The sequence below is a fragment of the Dermacentor albipictus genome, chromosome 2 (genome assembly GCF_038994185.2).
Source record: "Dermacentor albipictus isolate Rhodes 1998 colony chromosome 2, USDA_Dalb.pri_finalv2, whole genome shotgun sequence".
NCBI classification, from domain to species: Eukaryota; Metazoa; Arthropoda; class Arachnida; order Ixodida; family Ixodidae; genus Dermacentor; species Dermacentor albipictus.
The window spans coordinates 4,453,401-4,475,044 of record NC_091822.1 but is presented as its reverse complement, the minus strand read 5'-3'; the positions used below and the strand labels follow the sequence as shown (position 1 = coordinate 4,475,044).

At 47.2% G+C, this 21,644-nt stretch overlaps 1 protein-coding gene across 2 annotated transcripts in view; it reads left to right on the top strand.

Annotated features, from left to right (window-relative positions):
- LOC139055858 (CUE domain-containing protein 1) overlaps positions 1–21,644 on the top strand; it is a 187,423-nt gene that overhangs the window by 105,749 nt on the left and 60,030 nt on the right. For both annotated transcript variants that reach the window (XM_070533423.1, XM_070533422.1), the window contains exon 6: positions 9,981–10,031. In XM_070533423.1, coding sequence (XP_070389524.1) covers positions 9,981–10,031 — 51 coding nt within the window. The remainder of the gene's footprint in view (positions 1–9,980; positions 10,032–21,644) is intronic.

The following is a 21,644-nucleotide window of genomic DNA, read 5'->3' as shown; positions in this document are numbered from 1 at the left end:
ATTTTCTTTGATCCCTGAGGGTGCGCAGGTATATAAATATGAAGTATGTGTTCTGAAATAAAATAGTTGCGAGTGCAGTGAGTGTCGTCTTTTCCTGTTTGTCTTCACTGTGTCTGTGTCAGTGCGCTGCTTCACCAGCAAGGTATGTTGAGCCAAAGAGTCCTAGCAATGGCTGGTGGCCTGTTACAGCAGTGAATGGCCTTCCCCACAGGTACTGACGAAATTTGCGGACACCAAATACCAAAGCAAGACCTTCCTTGTCTTTCTAACTATAGTTCCGCTCAGCAGCAAGCATAGTACGTGAAGCAAAAGCTACAGGTCTTTCGGTTCCATCTGCTTCGGTCTGTGCCAAAACTGCACCAACACCACACGGGGACGCATCGCAACTGAGCACAAGTGGTTTCTCAGAACAGTAGTGAACCAGAACAAGTGCATCTGACAAGAGCCTTTTGCTAGTAATGAATGCTTGCTGTTGCTTTTTCCCCCAGCTCCACTTTTCTCCTTCACGAAGCAGCTGATGCAAGGGATTCAGTCTTGTTGAGATGTTTGACAAAAACCGTCTGTAAAAATTAAGCAGGCCAAGATAGCTTTGAAGCTCCTTCACATTCTGTGGGTCCGGTGCTTTGATGATGGCCTCCACCTTCTTGGGGTCGGGCTTTAGACCTTGCTTGCATATAATGTGGCCCAGGTATTCTAATTCAGGAGCGAAGAAAACGCACTTCTCCAGCTTCAACCTAAGGCCCTCTTCCCGAAGTTTCTGCAAGACAATCGTCAGATTCGCCCAGTGGTCTTTGTCATCGATGCCTGTAATAACAATATCGTCAAAGTACACAGCTGTTTTTGGCACACCACAAAGCAGATTTTCCATCTCTCGTTGAAAGATAGCAGGGGCAGCAGAGATACCAAAAGGTAAGCGTGTATACTGGAAGAGACCCATGTGTGTGTTGATGGTCACATATTCACGGCTTTCTGCATCCAGAGATATCTGCTGGTAGGCGTCTCGCAGGTCAAATTTGGTAAACTTGTGACATCCCGACATGGCTGCCCACCGCTCTTCAGCCCGCGGAACTGGGTAGGTTTCCATGAGCGACACAGCATTGACTGTTTGCTTGAAATCTCTGCAAATTCTTATTGTGCCGTTCTTTTTCTGAACTGGCACAATCGGCGCTGCCCGTTTGGCTGTCTTACAAAAAACAAGAATGTTTTCACGCTGCAACCTCAGGATCTCCTGCATTACGAGGACCACCAATGCGAACGGAAGTGGGCGTGGTTGGCAGAATTTTGGCACTGCATCTGGAGGCACAAGAATTTTGGCAGAAAATCCCTTGAACATGCCAATGCCCTCTGCAAACTCCTCAGGAAAACGAGCAATCAGTTCGCTGACATAACTAACTTGATTAATTTGTTTGAATCCCTCGACGCCAATACCCAAAGCTTGGAACCAGTTGCGCCCGAGCAACGCTGGAGCAGTGCCGCTCGTGAGGTACAACAGAAGGACCCGTTCATGCGCATTGTATCCGATGCAAACGTTTGCCTTGACCTTGACTTGCTCGAGCTCCCCACTAAACCCACATAAAAATATGTTTGAATGCTCTAGACTCACTTCTGGAAAGGCACGTTGAAACTTGTCTTCTGGCATTCGGAGACGCTTGCACCAATGTCCAACTCCATCGGAAACGGCTTCCCGAACATTTCCACGGTGACAAGGGCGGCACATTTGGCTCACCGCTTAGGTGCCACATGCCAAAAAATGGCCAGGCTTAGCTTGGTTAAGCCAAGAATGCGTTGCATATTGCCATATTGCGCGAGTTGGGGCCCAGCTTTTCCTCCGGCTGTCGTGACGTCACGTCACGTGGTTGCGCTAAAGGTCAATGGTGGCTGCCTGGCCACGCCCAAGGGCTGAACTGAGTGATTGCAATATGCAACGCATAAAAATAGAAGCAACCTAATAACAAACATAGCAAACTTAAAAGAGAATAGACCCACATATGAGACGCGCAGCAATGAACAATGGCTCATACCCTCAATGGTGGCTGCCCGGCCGCGCCCAAGGGCTGAACTGAGTGATTGCAATATGCAACGCATAAAAAATCAGCGCCGCGAGGAACATGAAACACGTCGGCGTCGTCAACAGCGTTTACCTGCGCGGTATGCATTGATCGTGTCAAAACAGTCCTCACAGCAGATGTGTTTTCCTTCACGAATGTGTCGGCCTTCTGCAAGTTGCAGACGATCGCCAAGTGCCCCACTTTCTTGCAGTAGTGACACTGCGACTTGCTGTGGCTACATTGCGACGCTAAATGACTTCTGTCACCGCAGCGGTAACACGCCATGCTCTTAGTCGCGGATGCTACCCGGTGAGTTGGCAAACCCGGTAAACTACTTGCAGTTGCCTGACACAGTTCACCGGCATCCTTTTTAACGGCTTCCATCATTAGGGCAGTTTTCACTGCGTCCTCGAATGTGAGGTCAGAACTCTTGAGTAGTCGCAGCTGAACCGCTGCGTTGTTTATGCCACATACTATTCGGTCTCTCAGCATGTCTGACACAGTTCACCGACATCCTTTTTAGCGGCTTCCATCGTTAGGGCAGTTTTCACTGCGTCCTCGAATGTGAGGTCAGAACTCTTGAGTAGTCACAGCTGAACCATTGCGTTGTTTATGCCACATACTATTCGGTCTCTCAGCATGTTGTTGAGTTTGGTTCCATAATTGCAGTGTTCAGACAAACACTTCAGGGCCGCAACAAAGTCGCTGACAGCTTCTTCTTCGGAACGTGCCCTTGAATTGAAGCGAAACCGTTGCACAACGGCGGATGGGGTGGGGGCATAGGGCCTGCCTAGTATGGCCAGTATCTCATCGAGTATTTTACCTTGGGGCGTTTCCGGTTTTACAAGGTTGCGAAGTAGTACATAGGTACGAGGCCCGCAGCAGCTCAACAATATTGACCTTTTCTTTGCTGGCACGACGTCGTTGGCTTCGAAGAACTCTTGAACGCGCTCCACGTAAGCAGGCCAAGCGTCGCCTTCCCCCTCGAATGCTTAAATCCTACCGAAGGTAGGCGTGGTTGATCATGCGGCTTGGTGCATCCTCGTCGCCAGTTTGTCACATATAGCCGGAAGTGGAGCCGAGACCCGACCTTACAGCGAACTCAAAACAAACTGTTTATTGCATCATCCAACTCCCCAGCCCTGCTCTCGTTGCTGCCTCTTTTGCTCGCAGCAGTAGGTGGCGCTACTAGCCTGTGCCACTAGCAGCACAACACTAACAATCGTCACAAAAATACTGTCGTGGTACAACGTGGACAGAAGACGGGGAGATGTTCTTCAAGAACAACAACAACTTGTTCAAAAACAAATGGAACAGAGGCACATCTTCTTCATCCTCGCCCAATCTCAGCCACCCACCAGACATTAATGCCCCCATTGTCATTGTCTTCTGCATAGAATACGCACGTCATTTGTTCCTCCCTAAAAGGGCATCGCCCCGATGCTAAACCAGAAATGTCACTCGCCGAAGTAAGGGTCTCTGGCATAGTTATTTGCGCACATTCGGCTTCATGCGGACAACGTGCACAAGTTCAGAAGAGTATGTGCGGCGCCGCGTACAATTGGGACTATCGGGAACGACCTCGTACGTGACATCACTGAGTCGCCACAATACTCGATAAGGTCCGAAGTATCGCCTTAACAGTTTCTCAGAGAGGCCTCGTTTCCATATGGGTGTCCAAACCCACACTCTGTCGCCGACTTCATAGCTAAATATTCTACGGTGAAGATCACAGCAGCCCGCGTCGTAGTCTTGCTGCTGGCAGATCCGCAAGCGCGCGAGTTGCCGAGCCTCTTCTGCGCTTTGCGTGGAAACATCAGCGTCCGTGTCAGTGTTAAAGTCGTGTGGAAGCATCGCATCCAACATTGTTCGTACATCCCATCCGTGAACAAGGGTGAACGGAGTCATGCGCGTCGTCTCTTGTTTTGCCGTGTTATAGGCAAAAGTGATGTAAGGTAGGATGTCATCCCAATTTTTATGTTCTGCATTGAGAGCATGTCTTCAGTTGTTTTGTTTAGGCGCTCTGTTAATCCATTGGTTTGTGGATGGTAGACGGTTAACTTCCGATGAGCCATTCCACTTAGCAACAAGACGTGATCTAAAAGTGCAGCCATGAATGCGGTTACTCGGTCTGTTATGACAACGGTTGGTGTGTTGTGTGGCAACATGATATGCTCAATGAAAAAGCGCGCCACCTCAGCTGCTGTGCTTCTCTGGATTGCCTTTGTTTCAGCCTAACGTGTGAGATAGTCGGTTGCGATGATAAAGCGATTGCCTGCAGTAGGAGTAGGAAATGGGCCCAAAATATCCATTCCGATTTCATCAAATGGTCTTCGAGGAACCTGGACAGGCTGTAGGAGGCTGGCTGGTTTCGACGGAGGGGACTTGCACATCTGGCATTTGAGGCAAGTGTGAACGTGATGTTTCACGGCCGTGGTAAGTCTCGGCCTGTAGTACCTTTGCTGCACTCTGGCCAAAGTTCTCATGTAGCCTAAGTGACCAGAAGTCACCTCGTTGTGACAGGCTTGAAGTACTTCCATGCAAAGAGCTGCAGGAATGACGAGCAGATAGGGGGACCCGGTCAAAGAAAAGTTTCTTTTGTAAAGGACTTTGGCTCACAAACAAAATGACAACACTCCTCGTGCGAAAACTCTAGGTGGTTTCGCAGATCTTCCCTCTAAGTAATTGATGAGTTCAAGCAACTCGGGGTTGTCCCGTTGTTGTTGCGCGATGGCGGATGTGTCTAGAACACAAAGAAATGCTGAGCCTTCTTCTTCGAGTGGAGGAAGTGACTCTATCAGTGATCGAGACGGGCAGTCAGCGTCCGTATGTCGTTTCCCTACCTTCTACATGACAGTCATGTCAAACTCTTGCAACCTTAGGCTCCAACGCGCCAATCGTCCAGAAGGATCTTTGAGCTTTGTCAACCAACGCAATGATTGGCGGTTGCTGATAAAATTCAAGTGGCAGCCATACATGTATGGGCAAAATTGCATGACCGCCCATACCCCGGCGAGGCATTCTTTCTCAGTTGTTGAGTAATTAGCCCCTGTGCAGGAGTGTTCTATTTGCATAGGCAAGCACTCTTTCTGTGTCCTCCTGCCGCTGCACAAGAACAGCTCCCAAGCCAACATTGCTGGCATCAGTGTGGACCAATGTAGGAGTGGTCTCATCAAAGTGAGCAAGCTCTGGAGGTGTCTGGAGATGTTGCCGCAAGTTGTTAAATGCATCTTGCTCTTCATCGCCCCATACAAAAGCAACGTCTCGTGAGGCAAGTTAACAGCAGCGCAATGCGAGCAAAGTTTGCAATAAACCACCGGTAATAAGCACAGAGGCCGAGGAAGCATCTGACAGCCTTTTTATCAGATGGTACGAGAAACTGTGCGATGGTGGCAAGTTTTTTAGGATCCGGGCAGACACCTGCATGGCTGAGGGCACGACCAAGAAACTGTAGTTCCGCAAAGCCAGAGTGGCACTTCTCCAGTTTCAGGGTAAGGCTGGCGGACCGGATGGTCTGCAGAACCGCTTCAAACCGCTCAAAATGTTCTTCAAATGTTGCGGAGAACACGATGACGTTGTTGGGGTACACTAAGCAGGTTTTCCACTTCAGGCCTGAGAGCACAGTGTCCATGAGGCATTGGAACATAGCAGAGGCAGAGCACAAGCCAAAAGGCAAGACCTTAAATTCATATAGGCCGTCTGGTGTCACTAAACCAGTTTTTTTACGGTCTCTTGGGTCTACCTCGATTTGCCAATATCTGCTTTTTGAATCCATTGAATAGAAATAACATGCGTGTCGAAGCCTGTCGAGTGAATCGTCTATACAGGAAAGCAGGTACACATCTTTCTTTGTAACCTGATTTAGTTTTCAGTAGTCCGCACAGAAATGCAAGCTGCCGTATTTTTTCTCGACTAGAACTACAGGAGATGCCCAGGGACTCGTTGATGGTTGGATCACATCGTCTTCAAGCATTTTTGTCACTTGTTATTGTATTGGTTCACATTCTCTAGGAGCAACACAATAAGGATTTTGGTGAATTGGCCTTGCCGTATCCTCTAATTATTTGGTGCTTTGTTAGAGGTGTCCGACTGACACTGGACGTCAACGCAAAGCAGTCGTTGAATTTGGCCAATAACGTAAGAAGTTGTTCTCGTTTGTGCGGCGACAAAACAGTGCAGGAGCTGGGTCTTGCGTAGGCGCTTGTTCGAGTAGTGAACAGCAGCTGCGGAAATCCGCAACACCGTCAAAATAAGCCACAGCTGTGCCCTTTGGAAGGTGCTTTCGCTCTGTGCTAAAATTTGTTAGCAACAGGTTCATGCTCCCATTGGTGACATTTACGATTCCTTGTGCGACCAAGATACCATGAGTGAACAATAACGTGGTTATTTGGTCGGCAACGCCTTTGCAATGAAACGGTACGTCACATGCTACTGAAACAAGGGTACGTGATTGAGGTGGGATGACAACATCGTCTTCTGTTAGACGAAAGGAGTGGTGTTGCAGCGACAAGCAATGGACTAAACCAGGACTCTTATAAAACACCACCATGCGATCCGGGATGTTAATTACGGCACCATATTCTTTCAGAAAATTCATTCCAATAATCAAATCTTTACCGCACACAGGAAGAATGATGAAAGCGGCCATGAAAGAAGAATCTCCGATATTAATTCTAGAAGCACATCTTCCAGTTTAGCATCAGTAATTGGCCACCTGCCATCCTTATGTGAGGCCCCGTCCATGGCGTCTTTACTTTCTTCAGGTGGGAGACGAGTTCCTGGCTCATTATAGAGAAGTCGGCGCCAGTGTCGACTGACGCTGTCACCGGCTGCCCGTCCACGAAAGCATCAATGTCAGCACTCACAATTTCTTCGGTGTTTATCGGCTTCACAGCGTTCTGCAGCGGTAGTTTTGGGGACTTCTTGTTGTTTTGCGGCAAGCCTGCAACCTTAGCCCAAGAGGTCGCCGACCTTCGTCCTCGCAGGTCAGCAAAAGTATGTCCAGTAGATGAAGCCATCTAACGTGGAGGGGTTGGAGAGCGCGACCGACGGCCGAAATCGGACTTATCATTGGGCACGGATTCGTCAATCGAGTGCGCTATTGGAGGTCCCCGAAAAGCAGCGTCATTGCCGCAGAGCATAGAATCATCATTTGCATGTCGACCATAGGACCATGGACGATGAGGTCGAAATTATGAATTTATGTGTCGCGATGCCAGCAATTGCACGAAATATGGCCGGCGCCTCTGCAGTGAAAACAAAGTGGTTGCCTACGACGGTGTGCCATACGTCGGTTCTTCGAAATTGCGGCCATCCAGTGGCGTCGTTTTGCGGCGTTGACCAAGGTGCGGCGAACGGCAGCTGGTGATGTAACTACAACAGTATAATGGGTGCGCGCCTCGAAGCCTCCTCTTGCGGTGGTGACCAAGGAGTGACTGTCGGAGGCTGGTGGTACAGCGGTGTGGTTGTGATGGGTGATCGACATCGGACAGTGGCGGCATAAGTCATGGGACGCTGGTGATCTTGAAGATATCCTCCACCAAATCAGGCAGCCGGGAACGCCTGCCTGATTTCGTCGCATACCACTCCCGCGATTGATGCTACGAGTCTATCCAATGTTGGTCACAGAATCTTTTGCACTTCCTCTCTGACAAGCTCTCTGATCAATTCATGCAAAGAATTCTGATACTCGGCAGTCCCTGCGGCGGCATTGATTGTAGTGCTGGTGGACAATCGATCATACTGCCTGCATTGTTGATGAAGGGCCCGCTCAATAGCCCTAGCCTCTTTGATAAAGTCAATGACAGTAACTGGTGGATTCTGCACAAGCCCCGCGAACAACTGCTCTTTTACACCTCACATGAGGTAGCGCAACTTCTTATCTTCGGTCATGTTCGGGTCGGCTCTACGAAAGAGGCCAGCCATGTCCTCGGCGAACATTGTAACCGACTTTACGTTGTTGCACCTGTAGCTCCATGGTTGGTTGGCACTTGCAAAAGTATCCTTGATCTTCTGCCGAAAGTCATTCCATGTCGTTAGGCTAGCTTCACGGTTCTCGGACCAAGTACAGCAGCTGTCGTCAAGGGTGAAATAGATGTGGGAGAGCTTTTGCTGCTCAGTCCACTGGTTAATCTGTGCGAGGCGTTCGCACTTGTCAAGCCAGCCTTCAATGTCTTCGAAGACTGCACCGCAATAGCGATTGGGAACCAGTGGATGCAGAACGATTACCTATTCTGGACTAGGAAACCGGCTGCTTTGGGGTGCTTGCGGTGGGCTGGTTTCGGCCATTGCGAGATGTGTGCAGCTCCCAGAGAGAAGTGGTTGAAGAAGGGAGAACTCCTGGGCAAGGTCTAGCAGTTGACGACTAAAGCGATGCATGGGTGTCGTAACTGGTGAAAATGCGTCCGGGCTAGATGAACGACTCCCAGAAGTACTCCGGAGCATCAGGAGAGCTCAGTACCCAGAGCCTCCACCAGCGTCGCGGTGCAATGCGTACAGAAGACAGGGAGACGTTCTTCAAAAACAACAGGACAACCTGTTAAAAAAAAAAATGGAACAGAGGCACGTCTTCTTCGTCCTCGCCCAATCTCAGCCACCCACTAGACGGAGTCCATTAATGCCCCCATCATCGTTGCCTTCTGCATAGAATACACGCGTCAATATAAACATCTTGTTTACAGCAAGTTTGTAAGACAAAATGCAGCACTGATTGTTAAATTTGACTTCTTTTTTTGCTTTTCTCTTCCATGTATGGGCAAGTGCAAAGCAGTTTCACGTAGAAACTGCACTGATTCAGTATGTGTTCATTGAAAACAAAAGCACTATCAAATGCTGCCGCAATACTTGGCACATGTGCAGGAGCTCCGCCCCTATAACTTTTCCTTCATTGCCACAGAAAGTGGGCTGCGAGTGTAGCGTTGAACAGTAATCCAGTGGTTGTGGATGCGCTGTACAGGTGTTTCAGCTAACTTTAGCCAGAGTTTAAAAATATGCCAATGCACTCTAAGATGACACGACCAAATGCATGTTGCTCACTTTTGCATGTAGTGTGTCACGCTATCTTTTTAATTTTGCTTAATTAGATAATTGGTCACAACTAATTAACCAACTTCCGAAGCAACGAAATTAGGCAAAAGATTCCAATTCAAAAGTTGTAGAGCGCTTTGCAAAACGTCCAATTAGACAGTTTCTAACTTTTTATCTATTAAGTATTAGTGTTTTTCAGCTTATTGCGTATGCCTACGAAATACAGAAAAAAATACCACGTGACATACCCGCTTGCGCACTGTGATTGCAGCGCTCCCAAACTGTCCGCCCACAAACAATAAACATAGCATTTAGTAGCAGGGCATGCTGCTGAAGGCGACAGAACAGTGACGAAGGCGTTGAGTGTGCGATTTACGCCAGCAAGGTCCTTTGCTCGCGGCAGTTCATGATAGCGATAAGCAGATTCAGCGGCAGCACACCAGGCTAAATGCTATGTTCGTTTGTGCGTGGAACACTTGGGAGCAGTGCAATCATGACGCGCAAGTGGGCATGTCACGTGGTGTTATTTGCTTCTTCTTTTTTTTGCAGGCATTCGCAGCAAGCTGAAGAACACTAATACTTAATAGATAGAAAGACAGAAACTGTTTATGCAGATGGTTTGCAAACTGCTCTGCAATTTCCTAATTGGAATTTTTTCCTAGCTTCGTTGCTTCAGAAGTTGGTAAATTAATCTTGACTAATTATCTAATTAAGCAAAAAAGAATAGCGTGACACACTACATACAAAAGTAAGCAACATGCATTTGGTCGCATTCTCTTATCTTTAAACTCTTGCTAAAGTTATCTGAAACACCGTGTATATGCTTGCACGCATCAGTACGTTTGTGCGTCATGTATTCAGCAGTGGTACTGGCTGTATGCCCATTTATATCATCTCTGTTTGCAGACATCCAGAGCCAGGAGATGGAGCGGAGTGCTGGATTGGTCCCTGATGATGGTGTGTCCATGTTTTCATTTCTCTAGCGTGGTTGCTTGGGCTAGTTGGTAATTTATGATCAAAAATAATGTACAGCGCGAAGGACAAGGACTGCGAGAGATGACATACAAAGCACTGTGTATGTCGTCTCTCGCAGTCCTTGCTGTACGTTATTTTTCATTTCTCGTTCTTTAGACATGTTGGACACTATACATGTGTGTGGTAGGCTTGCATGAATATTCAATATTTTCTAATATTTGGTTTAACATTATGCTATTCGATATTCGCTTCGGCTTGAATTTCAGTATTCGAAGTACTCGAAATCATCGAATATAGGTTTGTTTGTTTCTTCCGCCTAGAGCCCTACCCCCAATTGCAACCCTGGAAAAAGAGAAAAAAAAAGCCGCCCTAAAATCCACAGAACACACTGCAGACAAAGCCCAAATTAGTGAAAACAGTCTGCATTCGCATCATATCTTTAGCCAACTGCTCTGTTCCCCACCTCTTCGACGACACTTGTGGTGAACAGTGTCCCAAAGGTGTTTTCACTGCAGTAAAGTTCGCACTGCCGTGAAACCACACTACAAGGCGAAATTCGCGCAGCTGTGAAGCCACACCTGAAGTTGGAAATTTGCATATAACCCATACCCCGATTTTACCGTTAAACTTAAAAAATTTTGGGGAGCTTGTCATACGCACAGAAACATCGCAAATTTAATACATGTATAATCAACAGCTTCGGTTTCAGCGGAACGTTTTGTTGGGCTTGTTGGTGCATGTTACTGAATTACTAAAGCGCCAAACAGACGACACAAGAAGAGACACAGATGAGCGTCCGTGTCTCTTCTTGTGTCATCTGTTTGGCGCTTTAGTACTTCAGTAGCTTCGGTGAGAAAGTTGCATCGTGTAGCTCATATAGCCAAGACAAGGCAAAGACAAAGTCGCTAACTAATTTCTGCAGCTGCTTAATTATTCAAACAATATTCACAGTGTCTGTATGGATCCCCAAGAGCCGTATAGCTGGGGGGAATAGATTAGGTGAATAGATTAATCCTTTCAGGTGCCAATTAATTCTAGCTATTAAAAATGTAGTTTCATCACATTTATTGCATCTTCAGAACTATCGAAAGCACAAAGCTACAGAATGAATTAAGAATTTAAAATTATTCAGTACATTTCATCAAGTTCAGTCCATAGAATGTGAACTCCATACAAGAACTCTACTCGAACGTCTCATATGAGAACATCAACTATTTCATGTCAAGCTTACTTAAAAAGCACCTATCCAGCCACTTGAATAATATGCATCTAAAGCACTGAAAAACAATGAAAGAAGTGAACATGTCACATGATGACATACTGACACGCAGAGCAAACACTTAGCCATCTATCTTCCAACTCGTTTTAATAAAACAATTAACACATAATATTCAAACTTACAGCACAGATCCAATGAGAAGTGCCTCAAGATCTATGCAACCTGCTTCAAAGACCATTACTTTCACCAGTGCTCTTGCTTTTGCTGTGCTATCATGGCATATACAACTGTGCACACAGCACCTGAAGGAGTCAATGTCAACGTGGCAGTAAACCATAAGCTCGGTGGCTGACACAAGACGAAACAGTGCTGGTTGGGCCCGACATCCTAGGCAGGTGTGATGGTTAGGCCTAAACCATGGCCGGTAGTTTGCTGCTGATTGGATCATCCATGCAGGCTAGACTGAGGACTGCAAAAGTGGCGAGCTTGCTTGCCATTTTTGGCCGTGCTCTTGCAGAACAGGTCAAACTCACATGTAGAAAAAAAGCATTAAGCTGAATTTGCACTACACAGCATAAATCGCCAGCGTCGTGTAGTCAAGGTCGCACATCACAACATCACGATAATGCACAAGGGGCGAATGTGAAATGTTCCCACGACCTCAACCACCTTTAGATGGACTGAAGCACAATAGTGCGCAAGTGCCTGCAGGAAAATTTTCTGTGCTAAGCAAGAAATGTTGGTACTTGCATTTTTGCATAATAATATCAATATGAAACGGTGAAAATAAACTGTTTCGAAAAATGAACCTGTGTTTTACTGCAAAGCCTCTTGCAGGTCATCATTTTTCGTGTTGTCGTGCATGGGTGCACAATGGTGCAAAATGAAGAAAAAAATAAACAAAAATGGCTATGAAAAAATGGCTGTGGCTTAGGTAAGGTTAAGCCCAGGATGCGAAGCATACTAGCCTTTATTTTAGTTGCTGAACCACTGTTTAGCATGGTGAACTGCTGTTGCTTGGCTATATTTGGTTCGGCTAGACGAAGAAACAACTCATGCGTTACTCTGCTTCGCCTTCAAGAGTGGAACGCGACAGCGTTCCCGTCGACCCGCCAAGGGGTGTAAGACAATGGGCTACGGCGCAGCGACTACGCGCCCCGCATTGGACGCGGTGAGCGTCGAGCAACGCAGCGTTCGGCGCGGCAACAAAATGTGCGCCTGAGCAAGCAACGCACGCCTGAGCCTTAGAAACAGCTCGTTTCTAAGGCAACATCGCATTCACTAGAGGCGCTTTTGTACCGCTTTGAAGCATCGTACTCGTGGCTCAGTGGTAGCGTCTCCGTCTCACACTCCGGAGACCCTGGTTCGATTCCCACCCAGCCCATCTTGCAAGAGTTGAGCCAAAGCCACCTAGAAACAAGCGCAGCTGCTTATATACCGCCGCGACGCCGCGAGTTGGAGCCCCGTTTCGCCTCTGTCGTGACGTCACGATGTCACGTGGTATTGAAGGCGACACCGCCGCGCCTGAGGAGCTGGGTTGAGCTCTCGTAATATGCTTCGCATAAAAATAAATATAACATTTAAAAAATACATATACAGTAAAGCCTCGTTGATACTATCTGTTCTCATGCAATGTCCTGGCACCAACTTTTGAAATCGAGAATGCAGAAAATGACCCACTGCAGTTACACTTCCTTTTTGCCAGTTAATGTGCCCGGAAAATAATATCTTTGGCACCAGCATACAGTATGTATATCGCCAAACTGTGATCGTATCCGTTTTTCAGCCACTAGGTGCCATGTAAACAAGGAAAGGTGTGAGGCAGCACAGTATAGGCTCCCACAACAGCAGCTTTCCCGCAGTACAGACGTCCGCACGCCAAGTTTCATCCTAGACGCCAGCGCTCGTTTCTTCCCTGGCGGAACGAATTCACCTCCAATAGGTGTAGGTTTCCGCCACTGCTTCCCTTCACGATCGCGCCCGCGTTCAGTTTGCGCTGCGCATGAAACGTCTCTTGTTTGCGATGCTGCCTCTTTGGATGACCGAAAATTTTTATTGTGTTGTAACTGTCACGACAGCAATGTAAACACGAAAGGGTTGATGCCACTAGTAAAATCTGCCGATTCACAAGAAAATGGTACGAAAAAAGCAGACGACAGACATGGAGTACTGCGGTGCGCCAAATGAAGTAAACTGGCAAACGAAGCGAGCTCGTTCATTGATCACACCTCAATGTATGACGGTTTTTATATGTAACCCACAGAAATTTAATAATTATGCGGTATATAATCCTTTTATTCATATAAAAACTTTCAACTGTTCGACCAGCGCTTGTTCTGTCTTCTTTCTCGTGTGTCGTTTGTGTCTGCGCTGCCCAAGAATGGAAACCACTTCTGTTGTATGCGCTAGCAGTGGCCGAAGTTCACGCGTGCCGAGAAATTGCATATGCGCACGATGCATTGAACATTACCGGAGTTCATTTCTGCATCACCACTGCACCGATCGATCGAGTTACTGGACGATACATGTCTACGTCTTGGTCGCGCCGGCATTGCTGAAGCAGAAATGGTTACTAATACTTCCAACTTCCGTCTCTTGAGCACTGTTAAATAATGGCCAAGCTATTTACATTGGTGACTCTATTCTATATTATAGGGGAGGAACTAGTTAATGTTGTGTGCGCATGTCGTACTTGTGCTATGCAGCGATATATTTTGTTTATCTCCACACAGTGTTGATGGAAGTCAGGTCAGGTCAGGTCAATTTATTTCCTTAAAGGCCCCTTTATCAGGGGTGTTACATAAGGGGTAGGGTACATCTTGCAACAACAATTCAACATGATAACAAACGGAACATTTGAAAAGTGGTAGATACCCTGTATAAACAAGTAGATACCCGTGACAAATTGTCAATTGGAAAAAGAAAGCAAGTTATTTTGGCCAAAGAGAAAAAACAGTGGCAATGGACAATTTACTTCAGTAACTAGTGGAACATTTGAACAAAGGTAGATACATTTTGCACAATCGACAAACGTATGGTAGATGATGAATGTGTACAAAAAGGTAATTAATTTGACAAAATTGAAGCAACCTCAGCAATGAACACATGGTTATTATTAGTACATACAACATCGCAGGGAAGGGCATACCAATCAGTTGCTGTTCGAGAAGAAAAAGAAGTAGAGAAGGTAGTTGTGTGTGAGCATGGTTTTAAAACTTGGAGCGGATGACGAGCGCGTTGTGATATTCTTGCGGGTGGAATTGTGTATGGCATACGATTAAGTGAACTGTAGAAAAACTTATGAAAAAGACCAACGCTGGCTATATTACGGCGGTGCGATAATGGCTGTAACTCAGATTTCTCTTTTAAGGATGATATGCTTACGTCATATGAGTAGGATGAATGAATGTATCTTACTGCACGATTTTGGAAGCGCTCAAGTGCGTTAACGAGACATTTTTGATATGGGTTCCAAATTGGTGACGCATATTCGACTTTAGGCCTGATAAGTGATTTGTACGCCACAAGTCTGACATCCTGAGGCGCATGACGCAAGTGGCGCCTCATAAAGCCGAGTGTTTTGTTCGCCGATGATACTATGCTGTTGATATGCGTGCCTCAGTTAAGATCTGTGGGATCTGTCCTCTCGTGCTCTTGGGACAAAGGAACGACAACACAGTAGTGCAACCAGTCACAAGGGCATTAATTGCACCTTTCATAGATCAATGCCTGCTAGCCGAGTTGCTATCCACAAAACATGCCGATGGGCGCGCGACAAATCTAGGAAGTCCGACTCACCACGACCGGATAGCGAGCGAATATGTTCGCCCCATGCTGGATCCCAACGCCTGGTCGTTCGCGTGTACGGTCACGCGAATGGTGCCGCATTCGAAGGCGGCCACGCGAGGCGGTCTCGCAGAAGCATGGGTCGGCGCGCGTGCGGGATGTCCACGCTGTTCCTCAACCCGCAGGGAAAGAGACAGTCTGGTCTCCCCTGCGCCCCCAAGTAACCCTGCGGTGAGGCGGCGTTAGCAGCGCAACACTCGCGCCATCTCCACTGCGCCCCAACCACATCGACCGCCGCGGGCATCACGCAGGCCACGCGGCGAAGCCGGAATACAGGAGACGTGCTATGCGGGAAAAACATCAAGGGACGTGCGAGAGTCGCGCATCCCCACAGATCACAGGAAATTAAGACGCCTAAGTACTTGAATGATTTTACTGTTTCAATCCGATTGTTGGCTATTTTGTAAGAAGGCAGGAAGGGTGTACGAATGCGAGTAAATGACACCTTTAAATATTTTTGGATTAAGAGTCATTAGCCAATGGGCAGACCAAGACTGTACATGGTTGAAATTTTGTTGCAAATTATCTCCATCAGGGTCATTGTTAATGGTATGATAAATAATGCAGTCATCAGCGAACATCCGAATTTTGGAAGTTACATGAAGTGGTAAGTCATTGATGTATATTAAAAAGAGAAGTGGTCCAAGAACAGACCACTGAGGGACACCTGAAGATACCGGAAGGTTGACGAAGGACTGGTTGTTGATAGTAACGAATTGCTCGTGGTTACTGAGGAACGTTTCTAGCCATTTTAATAGATCCATGTCTAAAATCAAGAAAGTTTATGTAATAAGTGAGGGTCAGGGACTATGTCAAAAGCTTTTTCATAGTCGAGGAAGATAGCATCAGTTTGTTGATTGCAATCCGTTGTCGCCATCAGAGACAACATGGATTTGTAGCAAACATTTTGTGAGAAACTGCAAAAATGATTTTAGCTCATATGTGGCATATGTATGTGCCACATCGTATTTGCCAACTATTTTTCCGGCGGCACATACGATGTTGTTACCAATTACCTGCTGAACTTCTGCGTCACTTACATGGCTAAGCAGACGCTGCCCTTTTGTCGCATTGCAGCCATAAAAATAATCGTCAAGCGTATCGATCTTCTTAAAGGCAAATAGAAGCGTGTACAGTCTGTTTCACACTTAGGGGAAAACTCGGAACGTACTGCATCACGATGGGGCAAGCAATGGTGTCGACGCTCGAGGGGCGGAGTCGCGATCTGCATTGTCTGCTACGGCGGCGTGCGCTGGCCGCATTATCGGGAAGCGTGCTACTGTCAGGGGCAGTGCACCGAATTCATCGGTACTGCAAGAACTGAGCTGATATACTTTACTAAACATTGTGTGACGCCAAACTCTGAGCATTCATTGGCGATAATGGAGTTCCACAGACTTCTTTTGACAGCATGCTGCGTTTGTTCTTTCGAAAGGCAGGGGTACTGAGTGCATGCATGTATACGCGTAGTGCACGCCGATGGATGTGCCACTGGTGGCGGCCTTGTGCAGAACACACGGGAGAGGAGCCAGCCGTGCGCCGTAGTTTGTTGTGTCATTGACAGTGCTTCTCTGTCTTATTCACGTTTTCAGAGCAAAATGGGCAACGCCCTTCGCATGTGTGGGGCGGCTAAAGCTTCAAGGAATGTCGGAGAAGAATTGTTGCCTGGTGGGGGCTCAAATGCCGGCGATACGGTTCTAATCATTCCCCGAAAAGCCTCATCAGCGGGAGCAACGGTAGCAATGGATCGTCGCTTCGGCTGGAAATTTCTTGTTCTCATCCTTTCCTCTGTCGCGTCGGTTTTTTTTTTTCCACTCGATCATAGTTAGACACGTAAGCGACGAAGTTCGTCTGCAATGCACCATGCGGTTTGAAGGCATTTCGCTAAAGTTCGGAATGCTGTTTGCCGCTTATGCTGTTTTCCGCTTCTTTACCGCGTTGCGCTAGCTAGGCAGCAGGACTGCACGAGCGCATTGTGTTGTATGTTAAAGCTACTGAAGTTTGCAAGAACTGGAATTGTTGGTTTTATGTGGCCCGGTAAATCCTCACACCAGCTGTTGCGCACCTCATGTTTTCACATCTATTTTATGCGTGGTTTCGCACAGGTTTAACTGTTGCTAGTTGCTTCATGCAAAGCTCTCGTTGATTCTTTTGAGCTGCGAGGTTTTCATCCTGCCTCGTTTGTAAAGGGTATAACTCACACTGTATCTTATCGGAATGATACCAAGCAAGTGCTTCTTTAACAGCTTTATTCTTTTCGCCCGAGGGCATCTTAGATATTGTGGTTTTTTGGGAAATGTGTTTAGAAAATAGCTAGTTCAGGGGGGTGAAAATTGCTAATAGTTGCTACATATGGTATTTTTGTTCCATTTTCACTGAAAAGTTCGCGTCACGTTTGGGAAGTCATCACACCTCGATGCTGTCTGAGCAGACTTGCCACACCGAGTGATTTGTTTGTTTCACAACGTAGTCCCTTTTTGCATGTGAATTTTGTACTCAACTGAATTCTTTCTTATTATGCTTATACCACAGAGGACTAAACCCGGCTTCGCCGTCAGCACTCATCTACTTTGGCTGGTGCTGCCCTGCCTTTAAATATTGTGGGGATGCGTGACTCTCACACATCCCCTGAGATCTCGTTTTCTCGCATAGCTCCTGCAGTGCGGCTTCACCGCGTGGCCTGGCGCCCGCGGCGGTCGGAGTGGTACAAGCGCAGTGCGAGAGATGGCACGAGTGTCGCGCTGCATGCTGCGGGGTTACTTGGGTGCGGGAGTAAGACAAGGCGCTCGCTTTGGGTCGAGACAGCAGGCAGTGCGGACGTGCCGTGCCGCGCGTGCGCCGATCCATGCTTCTGCGAGACCGTCTCGCATGGCCGCCTTCGAACGCGCCACCGTTCGCGTGACCATACACGCGAATGACCAGGCGTTGGGATCCAGCACGGGGCGAACATATTCGCTCGCTATCCGGTTGCGGTGAGTCAGACTTCTAGATTTGTCGCGCGCCCACCGGCATGTTTTGTGGATAGCAACTCGGCTAGCAGGCATTGATCTATGAAAGGTGCAATAAATGCCCTTGTGATTGTTTGCACTACTGTGTTGCCGTTCCTTTGTCCCAAGAGCATGGTTGAGACAGGAGGAGAACCCCACAATATATCATGTGGCACCTCTCTCTAGTCACATAAAAAAGGTACTGAAAAGTTAGTCAGACTTAGCTTTGTACGTTTCCCACCAGCTTCCTTGCGGAATTTAAAAGTGCAAAAACTGCAGCGCGAAAGGCAGTTCATTGGCGTATGCAGCAGAATTGCATCGGCAGTACAGCGCTAACACGCACTTTTATTTACTCATGCGTTTGATGACTTCGTTAACTAGTGTACGCGTTTCTATCAATAAATTCGCAATTACTCTTCTTGAGGCGACGTTCAATTTATTCGGCGATGTCACATGTATTCATTGGCAGAAAAATCACAACGGCATATGCAGACATCGCACCGTGCGTATTTGTTTGATATAAGTCTGCACTAACAACGGGTGCTTATTACTGAGGTATCGAAGGAGCATTACGGCAAGGGTATAATCTAAAGAGAACGATCGAGACATTGCATTACTCAATAAAATTTATTGACTATTTAACATGAGCTCCACTTTACGTAAATGGGGTTCATGCCGTTTGTCTGTGGGATGCACCTGGCATGCATGTGGCCATGTTGCCCCAAACACCGGTAACATTGTGTTCATACCCGCTCTCACAGAGGTCAGCTTCCCTACAGCTGTCACCACAGAAGAAGCAGTCTGGTGCCCGAACAAAGCAGAAATCGCAGCCGTGAACTTCAGCCATCCATGCTGCAAAGGGTTGTCGTCTGCTACTGCTCCCGCGCGTACTGTTGGAAGCGCCCGCTTGGTGGCTATCAGTGGTGCCTCTGTAGGTGGTGCACGACGCGTATATTTCTTCACTGTGTGAGCTACCGTAATAAGCAGCGACAAGACGCACCAAGATGTGTGCGCAACGTGCTCAGTCTTTATTTGACTTGAAAGGAAAACAAAGCACTCAACAATGATAACTATGGGGGTCGAACATGACGAAACAAATGGATACAATTAAAGGAATGTTTTAGGTTAAAACAATGAGCTGGAGGTGATTTTTCTTTACAATCATTCGCTACACCAGACAGACCCTGCATGCCGGCGGGGAATTGGACACGTCACACTCTGAACTTCAGTTAGTATCTCGTCTTGTCCCCAGCGGCAGCGATGACAGCGCTGATCTTGGAAGGCAGTGAAGTGTAGAGTGTTTTGATCAGGGATGTGTTCATTCGCAGCACGTCTCAGTCGCTGATGATGATGGATCGAAGCCTATCCTCGGGCGACTGATAAAGGAGATGGTGCACCAGCGATACTTTCGATGAGCCCCAGACATATTAAATGATGTTGGCACCCGGGGATTGTGGCAGCCACTCCAAGAGAGTGATGGCGCGCTCTTCGAGCAGTTCTTGCACCACACGAGCAATGTGGATCAGCGGCCTATCGTGTTAGAATATATAGTCGCCTTCCAGGAATGGGCCGTCAAGAACGTATGGAATCAGTACGTCATCTATGACTGCCCTGCACCTTTCAGTGATGAACTTGCCTTCGAGGCGTTTCAGTGGGCGTTGCACAACGCTTAATAAAGAATACCGCCTCATTTCACGCAGTAACGATGAGATGGCGCACTGCAACTGACAGTAGAATGCTTCCCAACAATGTGGCCAACGCGCGCCACCGTAGCAGACGCCACCGTTCAAGACCCCGCCCCTCGTGCACCTGAGCCTGCGCGAGCTGCTGCCGCCGCCTGACTCAAGCGCCCACCACATCTCGACAATGCACTCTGAGTTTTCCCCTAAGTGTGAAACAGACTGTACATAGTCCTTCGAATAAAACGTCCATGCACACACACGTAGGCACACGCTGCATGTGGTACGAAACGTGCCCGAACACGCTCAGTGCAAGAGGCAATCAAGGCGGTGTGAACGAGAGATGGGAGAGACGTACCCATAGGGCGTACCACCCGCTAGTTGAATTTTGCCTTGCATGCGGCGCTCTCAGCGCCGCTCGATGTGCCATTCTTGTCTATTCGCACACTCATGTCACATGAATATGCCACCATGCACTTAGTTTCCTATTCTGGTGCCAGCAAATCTCGCGAGTCATCACACATCACCATTCATCACTACTGCCGCTGACCCAATGCAGTAAACATCTTCACCTATCTCTTTCACAGTGCGTGTGGTATAAGAAGCATACCGCACACTGTTAATAGGTGATAACCCAAACACACCACCGTTTCCTGCTGCAGTTGGCATGAAGTGAGCATGTTTCACTCAGGCAGCATGGGGGCGTTGTATTCCGGCTCCACTATTGTCCACCTGCTTGATTTCATTTCAGTTTCCCATGGAAATCCTTAAATAACAATGTGCATCTGAGGTCAGCCACACTTGACACATAATTCCGTCTTGTGATGCAATGCTTGTCATCAAGTGGGCACATGAAAATTTCCCGCTTGAATTCTCTGCCCAAAGATGCTGCTGACCCAGGCTGAATTCAAGGGCCACCAGTGTAAGCTTGCCAAAGCAACAGCGCGCATTTCATGCACTCAGACCCCACCAGATTATGATGCGTGGGTGTCTCACGCTGCAACGATTTGCATAATGCTTCGCTTTACCTAGATGTCATCTACAGTTGAGCCTACCGGAATTTTTTAGTGACTTTTAATCGTACATTTTATCTCACATCTTTTTCCAGAACATATGAACAAGTTTACTGTAACTCAGAAGAATAATTCAATAGTACTTTTTAAATGTCATTGACACATATTGTGCTTGCTGAAGCTTGCGAGAATTATGAAGAAACATGAGAGGAAGCTAAGGCGTGAAACAAGGTTCAGTGTTTATTGAGGAAAACCCGTTAGCGTGTAAAAAACTCATCATCATTAACATCAATCGCCATCTTAAAGTTAAACTCCCCCCATTTGAAAAAAACCTGAACCCTTGCCTGAGCTAAGGAATGAGCCACAGGCAATGGAAAGGAAGACGATAGGCCTAGTGTTAATGAGACAAGAAGGTGGTGGCAAGTGGACGTAATTGATATTTTAGATAAGCCTAAAAGACCTCTTACCTGGTTTTGGCATTGCAAACAAGCATGATGCATATATGATGCAGTGACAATTGTTTTTCGAAAATGTTGCACCTGTGTGCATGCCCAGAAATGCAGGACATGAAGTGCATGAGGCGTCTGCTTGTCTCCGAGCAGCAGAATTGGCATTGCAGTTTAAAAAAAGCGAATCTCACAAAAAAATACATTTATCTATTAGGATTTGATTGATATTTGAGAAAGATGAAATTGGGAACAAAGTTTGATCGATGTGGTAATAACACTGTAGGTTGATGAGCAGTTTCACTATTTAGTTAGGTCCCAGTGAAATAATCAAACTGCTTGGAAACCTACATAGTTATTACCACAGTGCTCCAACTTTGTTCCCAAATCGGTGTTTTTCAAATG